The sequence below is a fragment of the Anopheles marshallii genome, chromosome 2, assembly GCF_943734725.1.
Source record: "Anopheles marshallii chromosome 2, idAnoMarsDA_429_01, whole genome shotgun sequence".
NCBI lineage: Eukaryota > Metazoa > Arthropoda > Insecta > Diptera > Culicidae > Anopheles > Anopheles marshallii.
The window spans coordinates 42,746,900-42,772,038 of record NC_071326.1 but is presented as its reverse complement, the minus strand read 5'-3'; the positions used below and the strand labels follow the sequence as shown (position 1 = coordinate 42,772,038).

Genomic DNA, 25,139 nt, shown 5'->3' with positions numbered 1-25,139 from the left:
TTCTTCGTGTTTTTTATTTTAAACAGCATTAAATATACTTATGTTATGCTAATAAAACTTTAAGTTTGTAATAAAATATGGTAACAATACAGAGTAATTAAAGAAAAAACAGGGTTTTCATAAAAATGGAATACAACCGTGGTGGTCTTAAGCAAGTTGTGTATGCAAACGCCTTCTCGAGGAACGGGATAGACGTGATCAAGATTATTCGAACGTACGTCGCTAAAAATTATTACGAGGTTCACGTTGGAAAGACAAATCCAGCTCAAATACACGCACCTATGAGAGTAACGTAAAAGTATTCGAAAACAAAATCATGAAATCTTTGTTAACTAACTTACCACACACAATATTGGTCGCGCAGGATAGAAGGTGTAATTTGAACGTAGAAGAGATCTTTAGCAGGAAAAAAAACATTTACTCAGGCTCAGTAAACGTGGTGATGCGAAGAAGGGTGGAATTAAAAATGTATGGTATAAATGATTAGGAATATTAATGAACTATCCCGTTTTCAACGTGTTGTTAGTCAGTAGGTTTTAAAAATGTGTTTTTTTCCATCCAATCATCTAACAAAATTCATACAACAACACAAAAAATGGCAAATCAGCAAATGAAGAACACTTTTAAATCTATCCCTCATTAACCCATTGCCATTAAGATCTGTTTCAATTTTAGGCCACCAAAGGATTTTCATTATTTTTGTCAGTTTGTGCCAGACATTTGGTTTCTATATTATTACTTTTGTCTTTGATTACCCCAATAATAGCAGTGTAATGCAAATGCAAGGGTGGAATCTCGATAAAAGATAAATTAACCTGCTAAAATATCGACAGCTCTTGCAATGGACCCGTTGTTGGTCAAAAGTGTGAACAAGACAAGGCAGTTTCACTGAGCCGTGGATTTAATCTTCTGTTTTGGCGGAAATATTGAACAAGAAGGACTGGGTCTGTATAATTTCTTTAAAATTGCACTTCATCTATACTAGCGATATTTATTTATTGTTTTCATTATTCCCATCCTATGTGATTGTTACGTTTCCTTCTACTAATGACAAAACATTGTAAGTCTACTAAATTTACATGCATGCGTATTAGTTCCTCATCCGACAAAAAAGGGTCATAATTAGATTATTTGAGAACTACTTGAACATTTTTCTCGTCGGAAGCATTAGAAATATAGCACCGGTTGTTTTACCAGACCGGATGTACTAGGATAGGATGGGTAGTGAGTATGAACAGTAAATAATCAATTTGAAATAACATTGCAAAGGAACACACACCCTTTTCCCCCTGAAACACCATTGTTGCACGAGACACTAACGGTTAATGCGACTAGAGAAGATAACACGGAATGTTGGTAGCATTTCCGAACCCTATTAGATAGGATGATGAGAGTTTACAATGTGTGGTAGTGTTGCTAAGGAACTTGGCTAGCGAATGGTCAGCCGGAAGCAGCATACGTAAGATCTAGTATCGTACACCCTTCACATTTAAGTAGACTGTGTCTGTCAGCTGAACTTAGGCTATGTATGGATCTAGGATCAAAACAGAAATGAATTTTATCGATTAATGCATAATGTAGCAACTTGATGCAAACCAACCAACCATAAATGAGCAAAGACACAAGCAAACAAGGGAGTACAGAAAACAAAAGCTAGAACAAACAGAAAAATAATTACCAGCCATCAAATCGAAATTTGAATTTTGAAATAAAATAAAATGCATCGATGAATTTATCTAGTGAACTTTCCGGCTACCTCTGTTTTATTTTCCCCTTTAATTCTTTATATGCCTTTCTTTTATACAGAGGAAGCGTATAAAGCGTAGCGAAAGAGAGAACCCAAAAGAGGTAAAGTATTGGCATCGAAGGATATTGGTTTGGTTTCCGATAGTGTTCGATAATGAGGGGTTTAAAGGACTCCAGCCGGCAATGCGACGGTGCGATGATGCTTCTTCCGTTATGAATAATTAAAAATTCCAATGCAATTTATTTCGTATCAACACTATGCTTACGCTTCGATATTTTGTATACACTGCTTCAGTTCGTACAGCATATCAAATGTAATCTCATCCGGGTTAATGTGTTTTTCTACGAATTTGTGTATCGTTTCTAATGCATTTAAGGCTTTCTGATTTTTGAACCGTCGTTTCACGTTGTTTGGTAGCAGTATCGTTGCAGATGCACATATCCTTAACGATTGATTGACAACTCTTTCGTTCGCAAACAAGATTTTTCATCATTTGTTCGTTATTTTGTAGGATTGTCTTTCTTATATCGTGCAGGTCTTTCGTGTTCAAAACAATATCATAATCTTTTCCTGCCTTACTTGTTCTTTGGCATTGATTATTAACAATATCCTAGATATTATCAGTCAGTTAACATAGCGGCATCAACAACTTTCTCATCTACCCGTACATAATCACTGAAATTTGGTTTCGGTTCGTTTAGGGCAAGATCAATTATCAATTTGTCTCGTATCGTATTCGTCACACATTTGTCACATTTGTCTCACCAGGCTGTATTTCTCTTCATGCTGTAATTCCAAACTATCACACAAAGCGTATGACCAACAGCCGTCTAGCATAAAACAATTCGCAGTAGTCCCATGCTCGGGACGCTTCGCTCTTGTAATCATGGCATTGGGGTTGCTCTCATAATTGCACTCCCCTTAATGCGGCCTGTTGAAAATTAAACTATGACACTTGTTAAGCCCATCCAACTATCACCTGCTGGACATAAAGTCATAGATTTCGATGTTTTGCCTTTGCCTTTATGTCTGATTCATCTAGCGGATGGTCGATCGTTTGGCTGATCCAGTGCACCAAAAACCGTTCTACATTGGGAAAGAGGGTCTTACGGTTTCTTCGAATGTTGCTCTTGCCCTGCAAACACTGCTGCTTCAAAGTGTCTGTGAATTATGATATTGTAATGCATTGTGTATTGTGGATTATGCTATTGTACGTATGTGTGCGTATGTGCGGAAGTTTATGTCTCGTATATTAATGCAAAATATTATATATTAATATTGCAATATATCTTCGATATAATTAAAAAACAATTTTAGTACATCATACTTTCAATATAACTAAGATTGATGCATTAAACTCCATTTCAAAATCTCCAAATGTGTGGCGATAAAAAACAAGTTTGGACAACGAACATTTTAAACTGTCGGAAACGCCGAGATTTATGCAAGAAAGTCATCGAAACGTCAAACAATTTGATTTTTGTTTTTTTTTTCTTCTCTTGGCGAAAAACTTGTCATTGAAGTACGCATCGATTTTCAGTAGTTTTGTGCGAGGATTTTCCACCGAAAGGGAAAAACGGGACATCGCTGTACATAATATTTTGATTTTGTTCAAAATATAGCAAGATGGTGCAGATAGAGCAACGCACGTTGCAAAGTGCGTACAGGCGCTCGTAATGTATCCGGCAGAGAAAATTGTGGCCGATAAAATTGCACATCACAAAGAGTGTTATTCGGTGGGCCTACGCAAAAGGTCGTCAGCTGCAACGCAGCATGTAATAGCACACCGACCTAGTGTTCCACGAAGCCATCCTTCTTCTACTGTGGTACGAATCGATCGATTTTTTACGTTTCCTATGTACAGCAGAGCAAAATCATCTTTTCTGCAACGTTAGTTCCTGGTGCGTTGAGTAAAAACAAAAAACATACATTTCAAGGAAGGAAAGCTAAAAGTTAGCAAACATCACCAGTATGGATGTGGCAATGCTGCAGATAGCCGATGGTCAGGAGTTTTTGCACAACACAAACAACAATAACAATAATAACAATAGCAATGATGCTATTGCTTGTGGATTGGATGGCAAGGGCAAGTTGGCAGCTGATGTGGTCAATGATGCACCGCGAGATTTCGTAACACCAAAGATGAGCTCGAGCGTGGCCAGCATTCTCGATGATACTACTCCGAGCGATTCCGGTGTACAGCTGCTTGATTCGGAATCAAGTGGTCTAAATGAATCGATGATTTCCAGTGCTGGAGGATTTGAATTCGATGGCGGTCCTACACCACCGCCTCCGCTGCCTCCGTCAGTGGTGTCCACGTACGGTGAAGAAGGCAAAAATAATAATAACAATTTTACGTATCACAATCGTTCCGTAGCGGATATGGAGGTGGAAGCAGGAGAAGAAGAGGAAGCGGCGGGTGTTGCAAGTGCGTACCTGGACGAGGTGGGCGAAGCGAAACTGGCAGCCGATCAAGAGATTGGCGAAGGTATTGAAATCGATCTGGGTATGAGCACAAGCCAGGTACCGGACGAACTAATATCCAGTACCTGTTCGACGTTCGACAGTGAGAATATCGTCTACCGAAGGCGCATTAAGAAGGCACCGATTAGTAAGACACCGAAAAAGCGTGTGTCCTTCCACGAGGATATTTTGAAAAACACCAAAACGGACAACATTCATATCGAGCACGGGTTCATTACGTACAAAACTGGTGGAATTGGGAAAAAGTCCGTAACGAAAGGTCGATACTCCTGGTGCTCGGAGGATGATGCAGGTGGTCTCGACTACGGCGATGAGGAAGCTCAAGAAGGAAGACAGTACGTGTATAGGAATGCCTGTTCTGATGTGCTCGACTATGGCAAGACGGATGTGTTTGAAAACGTCGAAGACGAGAGGAACTACGTGAAGTATGATAATTCGGGTGTCTTTGAGTACGGTCCGCCAGTACGCAGCGCAAAAACTTCCGAACTGGGAGGGAAACCGCTTTACAAGTGCAGTTGTTCCGATTCTAACTCAAGTCTCGACTCTGGCGAGGGTGGCAATGTACAAACAATAAATTATCGTCAAGCCAAATCAAACAGCTGCGAGTGCATCGGTTCGAATGTGACTGCAGGACGTCGCGGTAAGCACAACGGCAATAACAACAATAACGTCATCTCGGACAATTGCTATTACAGTGAACCGAGCATCGAACATTTGGACGAATTTAACGGCAATGTAACGGGTGCGGACGGCGGTGGTGAACAGTTTGTAAAGTCGGTATGGAGCAAGGAGAAAAAACCGAAAAGCAGCTGCCTTAAAAAGACAAAACGCAACAACATTTTCACGAACGTGGTCGTACCAGAGTATGATCTAAGCCGAAAGGTGAAGAAGTTCAACGTGCATCAGCGCCTATCGGTGATCGACAACAGTCGTATGATCTTTGGCTCCCTGAAAGACATTTTCGGTATTGCGCTGCCGGAACGCGGCGTACCGGAAGGATCGGAAGATCTGTCGTCGGTACGAGAATGTATTCCAGAAGCGCACGACGATGGAACTCTCGTCGATGACTTCACGCTAGTGCAAAAACCGAAATCATTTCTATCAAAGAGTTTAGACGGTGGGTTTAATAGTCGGAGTGGTGGACGTACGAATGCTGGACAGCAGAAGAAATACGTGCACAACGTTGACGAACAGCTGCGTCGAAAGAACGACGAAGACCTTTATGCACCGAGCCGAAAAAATAGCGTGGAGGATGAATTGCCGGGAAATGATGATGAAACTGTTGACACGAACAAGAAAATGATAGAATCCGATGAGGTTACAGTTTCCTCTAGTCCTAATTCGAATGAAGTGAATGGGGTGCCTATGATGGCTGGCGCTGCTATCGGAGCTTATCGTAACAAGTTTATTATCAATGGTGAGAGCACTGTGTATGAACATACTGGAGTATCATATTGCTTTGAGGACGGCCAGGACAAGTCTCCACAGGAGGAAGAAAAGGAACTTCCAGTCGGAGAAACGACCAGCGGATCGTTTATTGGAAAGACGCAGATAAAAAAGAAACTTTCGACCATATTTCAGAAGATAAATGTAATTAGCTCGCAAGCGTCCACCCCGAATCCGGCTCCACGTCCCGGTGGGGATGGTGAAGGGGAACAGAGGATGGATGGAGTCGCACAGGGAAGCAGAAAAGAATCGATAAACTCTATTCTTCCTTCACCACCGTCACCGAAACTCTCGGAAAAGGCGTTCATGGAAAGTAGCACGATCTCTTCTTGCAGCAGCGATCATTCCGATCAAATTTCTGGCAGTTCGGGTAAATTCGCAGGTATGAGTTCTCCACATGGTAGCGGAGCGACTGTCAAATCCAACCGTCACCTATCATCACCACTGAAAAATAGATCCCTTACTACGACCGCTCGTCCATCGCGTATGAGTCCTGACCTGTTCAATCTAGGCGTTGCACCTCCGCTAGGATTAACAGGTCGTAACATAAACCAAATCAACCCCCAGTTGGCAGAAGAGTTTGAGGACATTCTGACGGTAACGACCACCACTACCGCCACAGAGTCGTTGATCGAATCTGTAGAACAACGTCAACAGATTGACAAAAAATCAATCGTCGAGGACGACATCGTGATCCTGGATTATCCCGCCACATCGGGTACTTCGAGCTCAACCGTGCTAACACCCGTTACTCCCCAATCGGATGATTTCATGCGTCCTGCAAACCGGGCCACGTCCTATCAACGGCCTCGTCACAATCCGATGACGTCCTCCACAGCTAGTTCCGCATCGACCGCCTCGAAAAGTTCTCTGATCAATCGTTTCCTTCGCAACGTTACACAAAAGAAGATCCTCGAGGCGACGATTAAACAGAATCCCTTCTTCCAATCGAAGCTCAATGGCGAACGTAAGCTGTTCGAGAATTTGTGCCCACGGGGACCAGTGCGAACTATCAACAGAGAACTGGTTGAGGATCTGAACGCGGAAATAGCAATGGAAATAGAGCTGTCCTCATCCGCCTGTCAACTTGATCGTATCCAACTGAACGACACATATGCACAGTCAGCCACCGAAGGTGTCATTCCGTTTGCACTCGGAGGCGTGAAGTTTGACGGTGGCGGTATCGGAGTCGGAGAGTTACCGGTGGAACTTTTCTCTGCCGGTCCGCGGCTTTCCATCTACCGGAACGACAGCGAGGTGCTGATGAAGGTGTTTAAGCTGTTCAATGGATATAGCCGGGAGGGTTATATGACACCGGTGCTAGTGTTTCTTACCGATCGTACACTTTACGTAACGGATCAAGTACGGAACCGGTTGTGCAATAAGTTCGTGTTGCCGTACGCCGAGTTGGATGTTATACTGGTTGGTCCGTATGGAAATACGGTGCTGTTAAGCAACTCGGCCCGGGATATGCAGCAGGTTCTGCTGGCTGGAGGGCCATATCCAGCAGAGGGGCTAGTGTCGAGCTTGGAGTTGTGTGCCCGACGTGGTGGTTCTGTGTTGCCTGCCGTTGGTCAGCTTACGCTTGATCATTTGGCACCGTTGCAGGCATTCGTGCGGGATCATTCAAGCGTTAGCCGGGAAGATTCGTGGAAATATTATGCCGTCGTGAATGTTCCGGCTGGAACGTTGGGTAGTGAGGAGGCACCGCTTGGCCCGCACATAAAGGGACCTTTAATGCACCGTAGAATGTCACACGCCGGCTTTGTAGATAACTGGTCCGCGGGATACTTTTTGCTAAAGTAAGTGGCGTTTCTTTTGACTGAACTGTACTGAACACGTTTTTAATTGCACATATTGTTTTGTTGACAGAGCCGGCGTGCTTTACTTGTTTGGCGATGCCTCGCAGAAGCTGCCAACATGGGCCGTCGCACTAGCCGAATGCCAAGGTGCACGCCGTTCGATGAATTCAGGACGTCCCTACTGTTTCGAGCTGCTGCTTCGCACTGGAGCGCTTCAGCTGGCCGCACCGGACGAGTATGTGGCGTCCGATTGGCTACAGGCACTAGTGCAAGCGGCGAGCGGGGTGAGTGACACGTGCACAGTGGCATCAAAGGTTTGCAATCATTTTATTTATTTATCATTTGGTTTTATTATTTATAACAGCAACATTAATCTCATCTGAAAGTATAGTTGCTAGATTAAAGCAACGGGACTAGTAAATTTTCTTTTAATACTTCAGTTTCAGTTCCAATTTAGATATTATTACTTCAATTTATTCATTCAGTTCTAATTCTCTTTTTTTTTCTTCGCCGGCACAATCGTACTCAGTTATTTGAGATGCAGGAACGTCGTCGCACACTCGGATGTACGCTGATAATGACATCAAACCATCTGCTAACGCTCCGAGAAGACTTCAGCGCACCTTTGCGGCGCAACACAAGCTACAGCACGGTGGGTGAGATAAGCAATCCATCATTGGCGTCAAATGGATCAATGCAGCTTCAGCTCGCCCTCTCATCGCCTTCGAAGGAAAACATTAATCCGAACGCCACCCGTCGGAAGATAAGTAACGTGTCTAGCAATAATGGCGGACAGGATAACTACAGCGAGGTTAGTACAGTTCGTTCAGACGTGCATGTTCGGGGTACATGGATTTCAACTTATATTTATTTTACACTGTTCATAGATAAGTTCCGTTCGATCGAACTGCAGCACGCCAACCCGTACAAATATGGCAGGACAGGTAATTAACGCTGATCGACGATCGAATGCATCAAGCACTAGCACACCGACCAGGGGAAGTATAATGCAGCAACAGCAACAACAGCTAAATGGATCACCTGCGAGAAGCCTGCCTCGGGCGAGTACTTTGGTCAGTGGACCATCGTCTTTGGCGGACTTTTTCGCCGGCAGTGCGGAAGAAAAGAGCTACACTAATATGAGCAGCTTTTATGGGAAAAATTCCGGTGTAGAAGTGCTCACATGCGCTAGTATCGATGAAATGTCGGCTGTGAAAATACCGGCAGTTTCTTCTAATTGGTGGTGTATTCTGGTACGTAAAGTAAACAGCGCGATAAATCTTTACTAGCCCTAATGCCCGCAATATGATACTTTTTTTTTTACAGGAGTTTGAGTGTCAAGAGGTGCGGGAAAATTCGGATGATTTGGTAGTTTTCTTTTCAACCAGTGCCGAGCAGGAACGTTTTCTGGCTATGCTTGAATCGATTTGGCACTCTAAAAAGGTACTTGTGGCTTGTAGTTTATTGTGTTCGACTTTAATGGTTTTAATGTTGTACCTTTTAGAGTGAAGCTTTTCCGGCTTCCATCATCAGCAGCGACGATGCGGTATACGATCATTGCTCCAAGCTGTTTCTAGAAATTAACCGTTCCTGGGAGCCGTTGCTGTCTGCTGCGTTGGGTTATACTTAAACAGCCCAGTTGGGAGAATTATAATGCATACCACCAATGCTAAGCAAAGGCAATGCGAATACTTCAGGCGAGTAACATAATTTTACACGAGTTTCGTATGTGAACAATGCAACATTTCATTTCCATCATGAAACTGATTTTGGCCTGACGGTGTGTGATCAAAAAGTCGGTGAACAGCGCGCAAAAGTGCAATAACGTAAAAGTATTACTAGTTTTATCTCAACGGCTGTAGGCAGTTTTAAACTAAATTTAAAATGTTTTATTTTATTAGCTGTGAAGCCAAAAGCAATGCTCCTCTCTGAGAAGCAGCTTGTCGTGCAAGATATTCCAAATTGATTTTGATATCAGATTGCCAAATGTGAGCAACTACATGTGTATGCTGGTCGTACAACCAATTCAAGTGCGAATACGGATTTAGTTCATATATTCATCGCTACCATTTGGTTACGATAAGCCTAAGCGTTTTATTTGTAATATAGACAAAGTTGACAAACACATTTGATTGTTTCCACCCGACACCTAAGGGGATAAACATAATCATTACCAAAGAATCGTGTGTTATAAGAGAGGGTGATTAGATATTAAATGTGAATATTAACACATACACAAATAATGGGTGGAAAGCTGTTTAACGTAAATATCGAAGTGTCTTTAGCGATAGCAGTGAAGATCGATATTTGGTCATATTTATTCTTAACAATACAGTGTACTCTCTTTCTCAAGATTGTCATTTCCCTTTTTCCTACACAAAACAATCTTGGATGAGCTGGCATTATTATCTATTGCAAAAGCTAATCGTTGCCTAATGCTTTCTTTTTCTTGAGCTTACCGCTTATCGCTTTGGTGTGTACTGTTACGGGATGGAAAAGGAAATACGGTTTGGAAGTATCCAAACAAAAACATACTCAAATTGTGATTCATTTCTTCTTCTAAGCATACGGTCTAAGAAAAAATAAACACGCGTATTTGCAAATCTATCATATGTATGCTATGGTAGAAACACCGCGAAAGAACTAATCTTTAAGGAATGACATGGTGCATTACCACATAAAAGTGCTTGCAAACCAAAGCAAAAATGAGCACACGGGTGTTTATCACACATGTGTAAGGATTTTGCGTTGCGAATATATGACTACGCCCAAGACACACGAAGGAGGAATGAGAATCAATTTTTGAATTTGAATGCCTTCTCTCTATCAAAAAGCTTGACATGTTGAAATAAATTTCCAAATTCAAAACACACAATACATTAAACAATCACACGTCTAATAGTTATTGCCGACAATATGCGCTATACACGAAATATTCATGGCTTCATCTTTTATGTGATAGTGTGATAGCAAATGATCCTGCGCGATAAACTACAAATCGTTTGTAAGAATATAAACTGTATAACACTAAAACATCACACTGAAAAAAAAAACTAAGAATCATGAACTAATTTAATTAAACATTTTTTTTATGCGGATTATTTACCAATTTTGTTTCTATAAGTTTTATTTGTATATTTTATCTATTCTTCTAGTCAAAAATGTGCGAAAGCGATATGTTGTTATAAACAATAAGAAATGTGATTGGAATTCGCCGTATAGTATGTGTTATAAGTTTTGTATATCTACTCAAATACGATCAGCAAGTTTCCGATTATTTGACGATATTAAGAAAAAATGCGTATATTTTGCTTATACTTCTGTGTAAAGCACCGAAAAGTAACAGTTTTGCGTATAGAAAACGTTAGCCAGATATAATTAACTTAATCAATATCTTAACTAAGTATATCTTCTGAATGTTTAGGATATTGTTACACCGTAAGGAAGCTTAATACATGTAATCCACAACGCATGAATTATACACGATCTGCGCATTCGCCATAATGACTACAATATACATATATACACCAAAAAGATACTAACCCCACATTACCGTGCCCGTCGTATATACATATATTCTTGTATAACAATTTTGAGATAAAAAAAATGACAAACCAGTAGAATGGGTAGTGCAGCAAAACAATAGCAAAAGAAAGCGTTTAGAATGAGGTTTTCATCTGGCTCGATCGTATACTGACTGAGTAGCCAAGGAGGACTGAGTTGGGGCGAAGATCATTCGTTGATCTTTTAATAATGAGAAAAAACGAGAGAACAAAGATTATAATAACCTAGTGTTACTTTTCCGTTGGTGAGTGATACGATCTAAAACCACAGTGTGAAAAAATCATCAATATGGCCATCTGGTTAGCAAACCACATTTCTACGATAGAGTCATGTTCGATTTGATACCTTTCCATGGACAGGAAAGGTATATAGCAAATATACTCGTTACATAAACCCCAACTACTCTCTGTACTCGATACTCGATACCACAGTACACTCGATGCGGTGAAGTGTACGCAAATAAAGAAAACTATGTAATCTCATTGGCAAACGGAACTAGAACAGCGCCGCCATATCGAAGATTTGAGCATCCGAAACATTTTCAAGTTAGATTCCTCAGTGCTATGAAGAAGAAAGCCTAAAGAATATGGAATAGTGGATTGGGAAGGAATGTGAAATAGTGGATTCAAACCGCTCATGGTTGAACGCCGTTGTGCAAAAGAATTTTTGGTTCCGTATGTGTAGAAGGACAGTGGAGAAGCCGCTACAACAGTGAACTTTACGAGCTGTATGATAAATTCATTATGCCGTTGGTGGTATGGACTCGCCAGGCTCCTGTAGGCATGAGAATGGCTCCGGACTACCCAACCCGTAAAGTTCTTCTAGATCGTCCACAAGCACAGAGCAGTTTTGGCATTGTTACATCCGCCAGAAAGGCCGGGGTACAGGATTGATAGACGAGGGCTCTCGACCATAAGTAGGTTACTCAGCAGGAAAAAACTCCCGCCCTTATTTTGTATCGCATCCATTCCAAGGAAACGCTTCGTTTCGCATTGCGATGCATATCGTGAAATATTTCATATCGAAATGTTTCATCACCGCTGGCAGCACTGTCGAAAAGTGCATCACAAAACCGTCAAAGATAAAAGCAAAAGCGGAGGTACACGAGCAAGAGAGAAACGGGTTTTGTTTGTGTACATTGCGCTTGTGCGGCGGGAGTGCGAATCGAGCGACAGCTAGAAGGGGAATGCTTGACAACTGGCACAAGGCTATGCAAGGGGACCGGTTCCGGTGGAGAAAACTTGGTCAGCAGCACCATGAACGTGTGATTGCCACACAGCAGCAGCAGCAGTACCAGCAGCAGAGTGCTTCTTTTTGTCTTGCATCGTGCTAGGTGGATGTGGGCAGGGGCGATTTGCTAATTTACGGTCCCTTCTAGAACTGACCGCTTACGGCGAAAATGCGTTTATCGTGAATGGCTCTCCTCAACCTAAACAGCACAAGGGTGGTGGGGTTTCGTGTTGCGAGAGAACTGTGTAACATATCGTCCGATGTGCTGCGCAAACTAGGTGATGACGATGAATGACGAAAAGACGGCGAAACGCCAGGCCGAGTGCGGACACAGCGTAAGAATAGCGCTTTCGATGCGTACGGTGTCGGTGACTGCGGCAGTAGGAGAATTTGCAAACGTGTAACCGTGTAGGCGATCCACAAAAACGTCCGATAAATTTGTGTAAATCGTGGCTATTCAACAAACTAAACGGAACACACTGTCCAAAATCACGGGCATAAGGAATGCGTTGCGCTAGGATACGCGAGCGAAAGGTCGAATAAGGTCAGCAATTCTTGTTGCTGTAGCTCGCCCTGGGATAAAGTGTGTGCAAATAGTGGAGATAAAGTGGCAAACATAGCAGACAACGTTGACATATAAAGGTATGTACTAAAGACGACTTTCCGCCACGAAATCACCACAGTCGTTCCGGTGTAGGATTATGTACTGCCGGAACCGGGGGTTGTTGTTATCATCGTCATCATCCGGACGTATGTCAACATTCGCTTATCTGCTCACCTCATGGTGGACCACACCTCCAAGCGTCTGGGGATGCGCTGATAACAAACAGATAAACCATTATCCTTATCAAGGACTACAGTGTGAAGCAAACTATCGCTCTCAGCGATCAACGGCTGTTGTATCATATGGCCCTCCAATCACTGCAATGTAGCGCGTGGTACACTAAGCCGTAAGCACGTGGGCTAATTTTCTATCTAATTAGTTTATCGGGTTCAAAATTACATAAACGTGATTTCCCTTTGGATTTGTTTTGCTGTTTCTAATAGGTCCGGAAAAAATGGCATCGACACGCACTGAGTCACCGGATCGCCGCGCGATGGTCGAATCAATTACGATAAAGTTATCACCTGGGAAGTTATCCGAGTTTCGAAATTTGTTAGCACCGCAGTACCGCGAGCTTCGCGATATGACGAAACGGTACAGAGTGACCATTCCTTACCCGAAGGATGGGCCAGTGACGCCAGCGAAGCTGAAGAAACTAGTGCTTGCCAGTGGACGAATTCAACTGTTACTCGACGAGGTAAGGAACTTGCGTTTAATGGTGCTGAATTTAAATTGAGCTGTTTAACGTAAGTGTCCACTGCTGTTTGTTGTTCCTTCCATTCGTAGCAATCGTCCAGCGATAAAACGAAACGCGCGAAATTAACCAAAACGATCGTGGAGTTGCTGGAAGAGATTGGACTTGCGGAAAATTTGCCCGTCCTGCGTACGCTCGGTACGATGCTGAACGGAATTTTCGATCGCATCTACACCGGTGTACTTGTGAATGAGGTAAAACTGGAGCAGCTAAGATCACGATTTGGACGTCAAACAGTGCTTTATTTACCGAGCCACCGGAGCTACGGTGATTTCATCCTAATGTCTTACGTACTGTTCTGCTACAATATCGCTATCCCGGGTATAGCGGCCGGTATGGATTTTTATTCGATGGCCGGAATGGGTAGTGCATTGCGGAATACGGGTGCGTTCTATATGCGCCGAACATATGGTAACGATCGTCAGTATTGGTACATATTCCGCGAGTATATGCGCCAGTTGATAGTGGCATACGATCGTGGGATCGAATTCTTCGTAGAAGGAACGCGTAGTCGCAGCAACAAGGCCCTGATGCCCAAGATTGGACTGCTGTCGATGGCACTGGAACCACTGTTTATGGGTGAGATACCGGATCTGCTAATCGTGCCCGTGAGCGTATCGTACGATCGCCCCGTCGAGGAGCAACTGTTCGTGTACGAGCTGCTAGGTGTGCCGAAACCGAAGGAAACGACCCGCGGACTGTTGAAAGCGTTGAGCATTGTGCGTGAAAATTTTGGTACCATCTATCTCGAGTTTGGTGATCCACTATCGGCGAAGGATTACTTTGGCGACGGGTTGAACCGTACGCAACATACGATTGCACCGACATTTGCGCAAACTTTAGCCAACGAAGAGCGGGATGCGATACAAAATTTGGCCAATGATGTGGTACATCTGCAGCAGCACCGTATGGTACTGACCACCTTCCATCTGATTGCCCTGTACTACAATTACCGGAAATACCACGGCCAAACGGTAACGTTCGACGAGTTGGTTGAAGGTGTCACCATGCTTGGACGTATGTTCGAGGATCTCGGTGCGATCACGGAAGTAGAGGGCTGTGAAAATGTGGAGCCGCTTTGTTTAGCTGCGCTCGATGTGCACCGAAACATTCTGCAGCTGACAAGCGATCGTGTGCTGACGATTGCACAATCGCACCACGATTTTAGTCGGGTCGACAAAAAAAGGCTGAAGGGATACAACTTGACGGATGGTGTGATGAAGCTTGCGGTGCCAATATTCTCTCTGCAGCTATACTGCAATCCATGTCTGCACTGGTTAGCCGTTCCGGCAATGGTACTGCTGGCGGGTCGCAGTCTTACCTCCGAAACAGGCACGTTGCGCCGTGGTGATCTTATGCAAGTGGTGCGCGAATTGAGACAGTTGTACGGTTTTGAGTTTGTGCTGTATGCGCGACGAGAGGTTGTTGAATTTGACGCCGCATTAGATCACCTTTATCGGCAGGGTCTCTTACAGTATGATCCAGTTGGTCAAGATACGCTACACTTCGCCCCACACACGGATCAGCAGCGGTTGGCTAACGTGTATCTCAGTGCTCTTGGTCCCTTTCTGTGCACATATCTCCAGGCGATGGATGTATTACTAGAACAGTTTCACAGCAAAGAGAGTTTCACGGAAAAGGAATACCTTGCTTCGGTACAACATCATGTGGAACAGCAACTATTACGACAGGAACGTAACGTTCATCCGTACTGCCTGTCACTGGATAGCATTAGTCTCACGCTGCACTCTCTAGTCACACTTGGTGCAATACGGAAAACGAAAAGGTAACACATTTGATATATTGCATTTTACCAGCAGTTCTAACTGAATACACTTTATTATACCCGCAGAGATAATGTGTACCGCTACAATCTTGGTACAGATGGTATGATCGAATCAGTAAACCTACGACTGAAGCGCTACTGTACGCTGCTACCCTTCGAGTACCTCACATTCCAAGATGCGGTAACCGGGAGTAAACTGTAAATCCGAATGGGAGCTTCTGAGTACGGAATCGTAACCGCTACATGCTCTAGACCACTCATAAATGCAATTATGGTACTGCTTACTTTTAATATAATGACGATAATCTGGCCAACTACGTGAACGAGAGTTGGCAGAAGAAGAGTTTATTTAATGTATAACGTGAATTTTGTTAAATGATTTCGTTTTTCGTTAGTATTTAGCTAAAGGTTTACATAATTTGTAGAAAGCATTTATGATTCACGGGGAGCTATAGGGTACACTGGGACATAATTGAAAAAGAAACAATAAAAGAGATAAGTCTATTGGGAAATAGCTCATTTTAAATGGATAAAGTAACTAGGTTAACAACGTTTGTAGTATTCAACAACTTTCTTTTCTACATTTGAGCAGATTGATGCAGGGAGATTAAGAAAGACGATGATATTAAGCATCGTAATAATGATCCAATATTACGAACTACACTCGTGCATAAAGCGTATGGAAACTGTTTAGAACAAGCGCACGGTTTGTTTGCACGAGCTTGAATGGGTATTGGTATACATTCCACTAACATCCACGTGATGTTGAATGTCGGGAAAGCTCCGTGTCCAGCAATGACCCAGCAACATTTACATAAAGAAACAAAGAAACCGGTAAACTTTAAAACATTTCAACACTTTGTAACGAAGGCATTTTTAAACGACCTAAAATGAATTTCATAACATTTTTATATCGGTGTTGGGCCGACATAGACGTTTTCCCACTGTCAAAATGGGATTGTTTGTGTTGTGACAGTTGATACTTTCTCTTTCCCCAACCCCTGTTATCTTTGCGCTATCGCAGCAGCCGTTGGTGTTCAGTGCGCTGTGATCTGTGATTTAGCATTATTGCGAACGCTACATTCCACTGTGCATTCCTCTACCTTTTACCCACGCCCATCGACCAACGTATACCCCGAACATCTTTTTACAGAGTAATGTAACCCAATTTCCTGCGTACGGGAGATGTTGCTAGTGGGACGAAGGAAAACGGAAACATGGGTGCACAGTTTTTCGGTGGGCAATGAAACGCGCAAGTACAAGGGCTTCACCATCTATCGCATCACTTCGATTGTAGGTGGCACACACGCCGTTGCTCTCCGTTGGAGAAAAATCTTTCAACATTTGGTTTGATTTTGGTGTTTTAGGTATTTCCCCGATCACATCCCGAAGGTCTCACCCGTGTCACCTTATGGAAGCGTTTTAGCGAGGTGAAAAAGCTGTACAAGGAGCTTGTACGGCGACATCGTGAACGTCACCTGGGCGGAACAGTACCAGTACTAGCGGAACATTCCTACTTTAAGCGATTTGATCCTGCGGTTATCGAAGAACGCAAACGGTACATCTTGCAGTTGTTGGAATTCGCTGGTCAGGAACCTCTGCTGTATCGATCCCATGCATTCCTGAACTTTTTCACTCGTGGCATAGTACCGGAAAAGGACAGTCAAGAGGAAAACGTCCACGAGTGTGCAGATTGCGCTGAGAAGAAAAATGGCACTAGCAATGGACGTGGCAATATAGAGACAATAAGAAAGCATTTGGGCATCGGGCATTCGGATGAGCTAAGCCTGGTCGATCCGAGTCGTGATGGACAGGAAGGACCGGGAACGGATGGATCGTGTACCAGCGGTGGCGAGGAAGCTGACGAAGATGATACAAATGATGCGATCAGGGACAGTGACTCCGGTACGATGCTTCCACCACTACCCTTGGCTAGCAGCGGGTCACTAATGGATTCAATGATTTCCGAAACTGCATCGAGCATCTCGGAAACAGAGCAGCGACCGGCAGCTCGCGAAAACATGACAACGGAAGAACCGCCGGTTGATTATCTTGTTGCCGCCGCAATGATATTTAGCAAGGCGGTCGAAGCGGAAGCAAATGGCGAATATCAGCGTGCATTCGAACAGTACAAAGCAGGCATCGACCGGTTGTTAAGCGGTGCTAAGGACGATGCAAACATAACGCGTCGAAAAATCGCCAAAGAAAAGAGCTGCAAATATGTTGTGAAAGCGGAAGAAATTTACGAACGGTTCCTGGAGGAAACGGTGGGTTCGCACCCGGACGAACAGATGATGGGGCCGCTTGCGTACGACGACCCGAGTTCGCCGATTCAGCTGCTTGAACGACCGCTAAACTATCTTTCGCGCTACAAGGTGGTGAAGGTGATCGGGACGGTAATGCAGGTGCAGGACGTAACGGACAAGAAGTTTTACATCATGAAAAGCATTCGACGACCACCGCCCGCCGGCTTGCCGTTTTCGAGCGCGGCCGTCTTCCCACAGGATGTGCCTTACATGGTGCCACTGATTGCCTACTTTCAAGCGACCGACGGAGGCATTTTCTTGCTTTTGCGACTTGTCTGTGCCGGTAAGTTGTGGGATTTTATTCGCTCGTATCGGAAGCCGGAGAGCTATTGTCCTTCACCGGAAGAGCCGGTGAAAAATGAAGACAACGATAGGAAGCCGATCGTTCCAGTAGCAACCACTGAAACGACTGTGGGTGAAAATGTGGCGCTAAAAGAACCAAATTGTTCTGCTTACGATTCCGGCTTTTTGGACCTGGTTAATGAATATAGTAACGGCGCTGAGAGCAGTGTGATCGACGGAAACTCACCGAATTTAGGCGACCGAAATGATGAGACGGACGAAGTGGCGTTGGAAGCGCAACCGGATGAAGAGATCGAGCAGGACGGCATCAAGCAAGAGGAGCAGGAGATTATAATTCCCTCCTTCGATGCACTTTCGAAGGATATGGATGTACGGGAACTACTGTCCTGTAGCCAACGTCTGCTGAAAGCCGTCACACAAACGTTGGAAGAATCCGGCGAACCCTCGAATAATGCTGCCCAATCGGTTCCTGTCCTCAAGGAAATGTCTGCTTCATCCTGCGAGAAACAGCAGGAGCAAATTAGCAAATCTCAATCTAGTCAATTAGGTTTAGCCAGACTGTCAAGTATTAGCGAAACGATGGTTAACGAGCTGACGCCGGATCTCCTGCCGGAAGGCAGCGTTCGTCGGTGGATCAGCGAGCTAGTTATCGCTGTCGATAGTTTACACTTTAATGGTATTGTGTGCGGGTAAGTAAAGACACGGAACCTCACAGCCGAGACAAAATATCCTCATATTTACTTTCCCTTTCGCCAGTGATCTCACCATGGATAATCTCTTGCTCGGGCCAGAGGGACAGCTTATGCTGACGTACTTTCACCGAAGGGGCGAATCGTACTTCTGTCAATCGGGTGATGCTCATCCAGCACTAAAGCAAACAGCGATTAGAGAGTTGTACGTTGCACCAGAGCGCCCCCTCGAACCAAAGTCGGACTTTTGGTCGATCGGTGTGATTATGTTCGAAATGTTGACCAAGCGCAAGTTCGTATCGTGTCATCCGTCGGGCGTATTCTGCTATCACGAGGTGCAGTATCCGGAAGGTATGGAGTTATCGCTGGAAGCACGCGAACTGCTGGAAGGTTTACTGCAACCGGACATTGAACGGCGATTAGATTTTAAGCAAATCATCGCAAGTACGTTCTTCCGCACGGTCGACTGGAGCGAGGTGAAACGGCACGGAGCCACAATGGAACTCACCTAAAACGGAGAAGATACACTAGAAGAAACAACTAATCCTTGTAGTTTGCGTGTATGTTTGTACGTGTGCAAATAGGACGTGTGTTTATGTATGTTTAGGATGCAAAAGCGAACAATAAACAAACGATTGAATATGTATTCTCCAAACGGATGCCTTTCGCGCCTCTTTTAATGTGCCGCCCGGATCCGTCTGGAAGAAAGCTTATATATTTTCATCCATCGATCCGCTTTCCAATACGAACATTCCCAGCGTCACTCGAATGTACAACGCACCACCGCCCACCAGAGTGTCACACAGTTCACGCCTCGACGGGATGCTCCTTCGCTTCCACCAGCGGCTCCGGAACCTTGAACTTCGGTTCGCTGCGTGGCGATGTGTACATGATTTCGTCCTTCGGCTCCACCACGGACACATTGTCGGGCAGGGGCTTCTTCGGACCAATCTTGCCGTTCGGATCCCACGGCAGCATGATTTTAACCTTGATACCAAGCACACCCTGGCGCAGCAGTACGTGCCGGGTAGCGGTGTCAACGTAGTCGTTGCATGGATCACCGGAATGGATCATCAGTCCGTCGACGAATTTCATCGACTTGGCACGCTGACCACGCAGCTTGCCCGATACCACAACCTCGCAACCCTTAGCACCGGATTCCATGATGAAACGCAGCACACCATAACAGGCACGACGAACGGCAAGTCCACCGATCAGCTTGTAGCGCAGCGATTCGGCCTGAGCAATGGCGCACAGACCACGGGTGGCAACTTTCTCTGCGTACAGTTCGACGGTACCGGGAGCAAAACCGAAACTGAAAATTCAAAGATGTATTGATTTCCAAACAATTGATTTCCAAAATGTCCTGGGTTCGTTTCGATGTGTTCTGAAATGGTATCTTACCGCTTGCGGACGACAGCAGTCAGCTCACGGATACGGCGTCCTTTCTCGCCCAGCACGTTCTGGGTGCGGGTGGCCATGATGATGATTTCTGTGCGGGTCGGTGTAACACGGACCTCCACACCGGAGTATCCATCCTCGGCCAACTCACGAGTCAAGAACTCGTTGAGTTCAGCATGGAACATGCCATTGGCCACGAACTGTGGATGAAATAATTGAAAGCGAATTAAATACCAGCATTGTTTACTTCCACGTAACATTCAATTGTTGCGGCTCTGGTTCTGGCATCTGTGTCGATCGTTGCCGCCTGTGTACAGAGAGAGGTTATGGCTAATCACAACAACAATTTTCCGACTGGCCAAAAGAAACGGCTATACGACACCTTATAATCAAACTATTCACTACACGTTCGCTAGGCGTCGGATTCTAGTGCTCTTTATATTGTGCAGGAATGAAAATCTCTATGTATTTACAACCGGAAGCCTTCACATCATCACAGCTCACACACACACAGCAGGCTTCGCTTCGGGTATCACTCAGCCCCGGAAGGGGTCAACTTTGAACGTTGATTTATCCCACCAAAAGTGCACGGAATAGCCATATTTCTACATCTCTCACTGCACGGAAGTCTGGCGCTTCGATTGATACGTAAATTTCATGCAAAAAGACGTAATTACCCGGCGTTTTTTCGACACGGTGTTATACATTTTGTCCGAACCACAACTTGTGTAAAACGTGGTAGAAGCAGAAAAGAAAGATGTCAGATCGGGCCTGTTGAGGTATAGACAAAAGGGAATGAGAAGGGAACACGAACAATGGCGGTGGAAAGGGATGAAATGACGGACGATGAACGGAGGTTGTCAAAAAAGTCGACATACGAAACGCAAATAGGAGTCGACATAGACAAAGATTGCGTTTCTGCCATGATTATGAATTTATATTTTACTAAATCAGAATAAAACTATCAGGAAAAGTATTGCAAAATGTGCATTAAAATTTGGCGATGCTTGTTTAAATATCGTGAAGTAAACAAATGCAAGATAAAAACATATTGAAATCAAATAATGTTGAATCGACAGGTCCGCGTTTCTTATGTCGACTGTCAAAGCAACGTTTGCGTTGCATGGGCGACAGCAGCGCCCCCAACACCGACGGTGGCCGATTGACCAACCACTAACCTCAAAAGTTCTTTCCCGGAGTTTGTTCCACCTATTTACACGTGTTTCAGGATGGCCCCTACGGAAACAAAGGCCGCCGCGCCGGCCAAAGTTGGCAAAAAGGTGCGAAAGGACCGCAAAAAGGAGCAGAAGGTCAACAAGTACCCGGCCAGCCTGTTGACGAGCGGCATGTATCGTATTGTGCGCCGCAAAATGATCAAGAAGCGCCCACAGCCTGTGGCGGGTGGCGAGAAGAAGATCAAGAAGCCCGTCTTTGTTGTGAAGAAGATTGGCGGTGCGAAGAACGGCGGCGAGCGCAAGGTGCTGCTGCGTAAGAACAAGGCCGATCTGCCGACGAGGCGTTTCGCTCGCAAGCGCCCGGCCAAATCGTACTTCCGCAACCACAAGCGCAACATCCGCCGATCGCTCAAGCCAGGCACGGTGCTGATCCTGCTTGCTGGCCGCCACAAGGGCAAGCGGGTGGTGTTGCTGAAGGTAATGCAGACCGGGCTGCTGCTGGTGACCGGTCCGTTCGAAGTGAACGCTTGCCCGATGCGCCGCATTGAGCAGAACTACGTCATCGCCACCAAGACGCGCGTCAACTTGGAGAAGCTGAAGCTGCCGGAACACATCAACGATCGGTACTTCCGTCGCATCCTCCCCAAGAAGGATACCCGCGTTGAACGGGACATCTTCTCCCGGAAGGAGTTCAAATACGTGCCGACCGAGCAGCGCAAGGCCGACCAGAAGGTGGTGGACGCCGTGGTAAAGGCTGCCATCAAGGAACACCCGGAGGGCAAGCTGGTCATGCGCTACCTGAAGTCGATGTTCTCGTTGCGTTCCAACATGTTCCCGCACCGTATGCAGTTCTAAGTGTTGTCGGAGAAGAAAAGTCTGCGGTAAGGGGTGATTAGGCGTAGAGCGAATATCGGCGGGTGATGTGCGCGTGTAAAAGAAGTGCTACCGAACTGCTAAACGGAGGTGGCCGTAGGCGCGAACTAATTTACTTTATATCATCGCACGGCTGAAATTCGGATCAGCGTTATGAAAATAATAAAATTTAAAGATTACCTCTTTAAATCGTTCGCCATGTGTTTGAGTGTATGATTTATGAAGCGTAAATATGAGAAAACGCACCAGCTGGTTTGTTGGAGTGGTTGGGGAAGTTCGCAAGATGTTGCTGGTGGTCGTGGTGTTGGTTAAGTCATTTGTTTATTTTGTATGTTCAACTAAATCGTTTTTACCATTAGGAAACGACGGCTATTGTACTTGATCAAGCGAGGCACAAGCACTTCATTTCACGTTCTTCTCATTTGGTTCGTACATAGCTTTCAGCAGTGTGAAGTACGAGAACGATGTGCTTAGTATCTGTAGGGTAGGAACGCAGAGCATATTTAGCATCATTATCAACGAAACCTAAATTGGAGAGAAACGCCTAATACCTTTGAGTAGCTGGCCAACGAAACGACGGAGAATTTAAGCGCAGTAAGCTTCTGCACCGTGGTTGAGCGTAACATAACGAACAGCAAGGATCGCTGGTAAGAAACGGATGCTCCAATCCATTGCCCCTCGAAGGCACTGTACGGGATTTGAGAGCTCTTAAAAAATAATGTAGAAAAAAACATGATCATATGATAAAACACTTTTCTCTTCACAAGATTTCACAGCATCCGCATGCATACCGCAACGATGAGTTTGTTACCATAGTAACACAGCAGAAAGACCTGCACCAGCGACGAGACGAGAAACAGCACAAACTTGAAAAGATCCGCCCTGGTAATATCGGCCGTCGCCTGAAATCCCACCAGACAGATAATGACCGAACTGCTGAGAAAGTTAACCAGTAGCGAGGGTGAAAACATGCGCTCCAGCTCACTGCACAGCTCGATCACCGTCTGATGTATGCGAACGCACTCGGTCAGCTCCTGATGATCGTCCGGCAGGGCATGCTTTAGCCGATATGCCACAATGTCGAACTGTAAACAAATCAGCAACACGATGGCACAGAACATAAGATCGGTCGACAGGTAGAATACGGCCGACACAAATCCACCCCAGTTCTGGTGCAGGAAGGTCACCTCGAAATAACCAGGCTGATGCCAATCGTACCAATACCACATGAAGTACGGCAACTGTTTATGCCAGCTTCCATCGGCGAAGTAGCCCTCCACCATCGATACCAACGGGAGCAGATTAAACATCCAAATCAAGATCATGTAAAGGATTGAGAAAGATTTCATCACGACCTCCGACTCACGGTTGTACTGGAACACGCCGTACCGTTCCTGCAGCACGTTCGTCTTCGGGAACAGTGCGTCCAGTCGGTGCAGCATGTCCGTTAGCTTCGTCTCGTTCAGCCTGATGGTCATGATCTTGACGAAGGAAAGCGCCGTAAAGCCCATGCACGGTGCCAAAGCAGTCAGTTGCAGAAAGTTGGTAAAGTTACCGGCCGCTTTCACGAAGTAGATATGCTCAATGATGAGACAGAAGCCGGTATTGGCACACGATGACCAGAACAGTGCCTGCTTCAGGTGTGCCCGAAGCGTCCGCTTCGGTTCACCGTACCCCGCCACACCGATCATGGCGAAGAATATTTCCGGCACACGGATGAACGATTCAAATTGTACCAAACCGCCCGATGGTTCCATTTCGATTGGTCAAGTTCACAACTTGCTTTAGGTTTGTGTGCACCGTCGGTATTTAAAGGGTGCCCACCAGAATGGGTTGATAAAATATGCGCTGATGAGTGCTGCGGATTACTCCCATCGAAATTGTAAAATCAGAAGACATAGATTATTTATGTGAGAGGCGTAATTTGAACTCGAATCTGTTCAAATGGTCGTACAAATGTTTTCTTCAAAAGTCAATACTTCCCCCAGAATTCCTTATCAACGTTGTAAAAGTCCTCCAGTACGTTAAGGATCAATCGATTTTGTCCTTTACCATGCGGATCTGGGAATATGAGCACGAACTAGACCACGTGATACTAATTAAGCTGAGCTGATTTTAGCGTAAGCTATTTTTAACCGTAAAAAGGAGATACTAACGAACCAAAAAATAGCTTCCGGAGATAAAGAAAAAAAAAGTCCCTATGCTGTTATAGCTTATTTATGTACAGTAAACACACTTGAACGGTGGCGTTGTAATGACATGTTTGTAACGGTTTTGCCCAAGACGACGTACGCGAACGGATCATCATCTTCCTTTCTATCGAGTTTTTTCATTGCGCTTGATTTACGTCCCGTTTGATGTTCGTTCAATACGGCGAAACCCATAACGAAGGTGGAAGACGCATCGTCCATTAATGAGGCTTGTGCCTTAGACGCTCACTTCAAAATTCAACCGAACGCGAGTTCGAATCGAGGACTTTATTTCTATCCTGCCGTACCGTCGTATGGCCCTCGGGAATCAACATAAGCGTGAGAAGTGTTTGCGCAGGTCAACAGACGGATGACTGGTCTGAGAAAGGTATACTGTACTATCCCTTGGAACACATACAGGACGCAATTTTTCACCAATGTATGGCCGTTTCATTCGCATCTTCCGAAAACGGCTTACGTAGTTGATCTTGAACCTTGCCTTTGGCGCAATAGGAGTTTGTTATGCAGCATTGCAGACATTTCAAAGTTCGCTCAACATCGTGTCAAGTGTCCTCTGCGGTCGGATCTGATTATTGCACCCCAAGGTGCACCTTTGCAGGATCTATCTGGCCCATCGTTAGATAACTGGGTAGCAGCTTATTTCGGGAGCTGAAGTACACAATACATCGCCTCTTATAGTGCATCCAACACCGCCGTGGTTGTTAAGTAGTTACAGCAGCAAAATACACACCAAGAATTCACACACCAGTGCACAACCTAATGTTG

At 44.9% G+C, this 25,139-nt stretch overlaps 6 protein-coding genes across 6 annotated transcripts; 4 read left to right on the top strand and 2 right to left on the bottom strand.

The window, feature by feature from the left end:
- The first annotated feature begins 3,718 nt into the window (after window positions 1-3,718).
- LOC128717992 (uncharacterized) lies at window positions 3,719-9,109 on the top strand. Its single transcript, XM_053811668.1, has 6 exons — window positions 3,719-7,479; window positions 7,550-7,793; window positions 8,009-8,290; window positions 8,367-8,732; window positions 8,806-8,922; window positions 8,984-9,109. Exons 1-6 carry the CDS (start codon window positions 3,719-3,721, stop codon window positions 9,107-9,109), a joined length of 4,896 nt encoding a protein of 1,631 aa, XP_053667643.1.
- Window positions 9,110-13,331: 4,222 nt separating this feature from the next.
- On the top strand, window positions 13,332-15,619 carry LOC128706826 (dihydroxyacetone phosphate acyltransferase). Its single transcript, XM_053801767.1, has 3 exons — window positions 13,332-13,574; window positions 13,664-15,417; window positions 15,484-15,619. Exons 1-3 carry the CDS (start codon window positions 13,332-13,334, stop codon window positions 15,617-15,619), a joined length of 2,133 nt encoding a protein of 710 aa, XP_053657742.1.
- A 983-nt stretch (window positions 15,620-16,602) lies between these two features.
- Window positions 16,603-19,227, top strand: LOC128717991 (ribosomal protein S6 kinase delta-1). Its single transcript, XM_053811667.1, has 3 exons — window positions 16,603-16,710; window positions 16,785-18,715; window positions 18,783-19,227. The coding sequence occupies exons 1-3, from the start codon at window positions 16,603-16,605 to the stop codon at window positions 19,225-19,227; spliced, it is 2,484 nt and encodes an 827-aa protein (XP_053667642.1).
- A 295-nt stretch (window positions 19,228-19,522) lies between these two features.
- On the bottom strand, window positions 19,523-20,884 carry LOC128707462 (40S ribosomal protein S3). Its single transcript, XM_053802414.1, has 3 exons — window positions 20,794-20,884; window positions 20,120-20,316; window positions 19,523-20,030 (listed from the first exon to the last, which is right to left on the bottom strand). Exons 1-3 carry the CDS (start codon window positions 20,821-20,823, stop codon window positions 19,523-19,525), a joined length of 735 nt encoding a protein of 244 aa, XP_053658389.1. The 5' UTR covers window positions 20,824-20,884.
- Window positions 20,885-21,345: 461 nt separating this feature from the next.
- On the top strand, window positions 21,346-22,146 carry LOC128709429 (60S ribosomal protein L6). The gene has a single exon (XM_053804424.1). It carries the CDS (start codon window positions 21,346-21,348, stop codon window positions 22,144-22,146), a length of 801 nt encoding a protein of 266 aa, XP_053660399.1.
- Window positions 22,147-22,582: 436 nt separating this feature from the next.
- On the bottom strand, window positions 22,583-23,921 carry LOC128709499 (odorant receptor 85c-like). The gene is given in 3 exon segments (XM_053804504.1): window positions 22,583-22,709; window positions 22,711-22,871; window positions 22,956-23,921. Coding segments are annotated over 3 exon segments (1,254 nt in total).
- Between the last annotated feature and the right edge of the window lie 1,218 nt (window positions 23,922-25,139).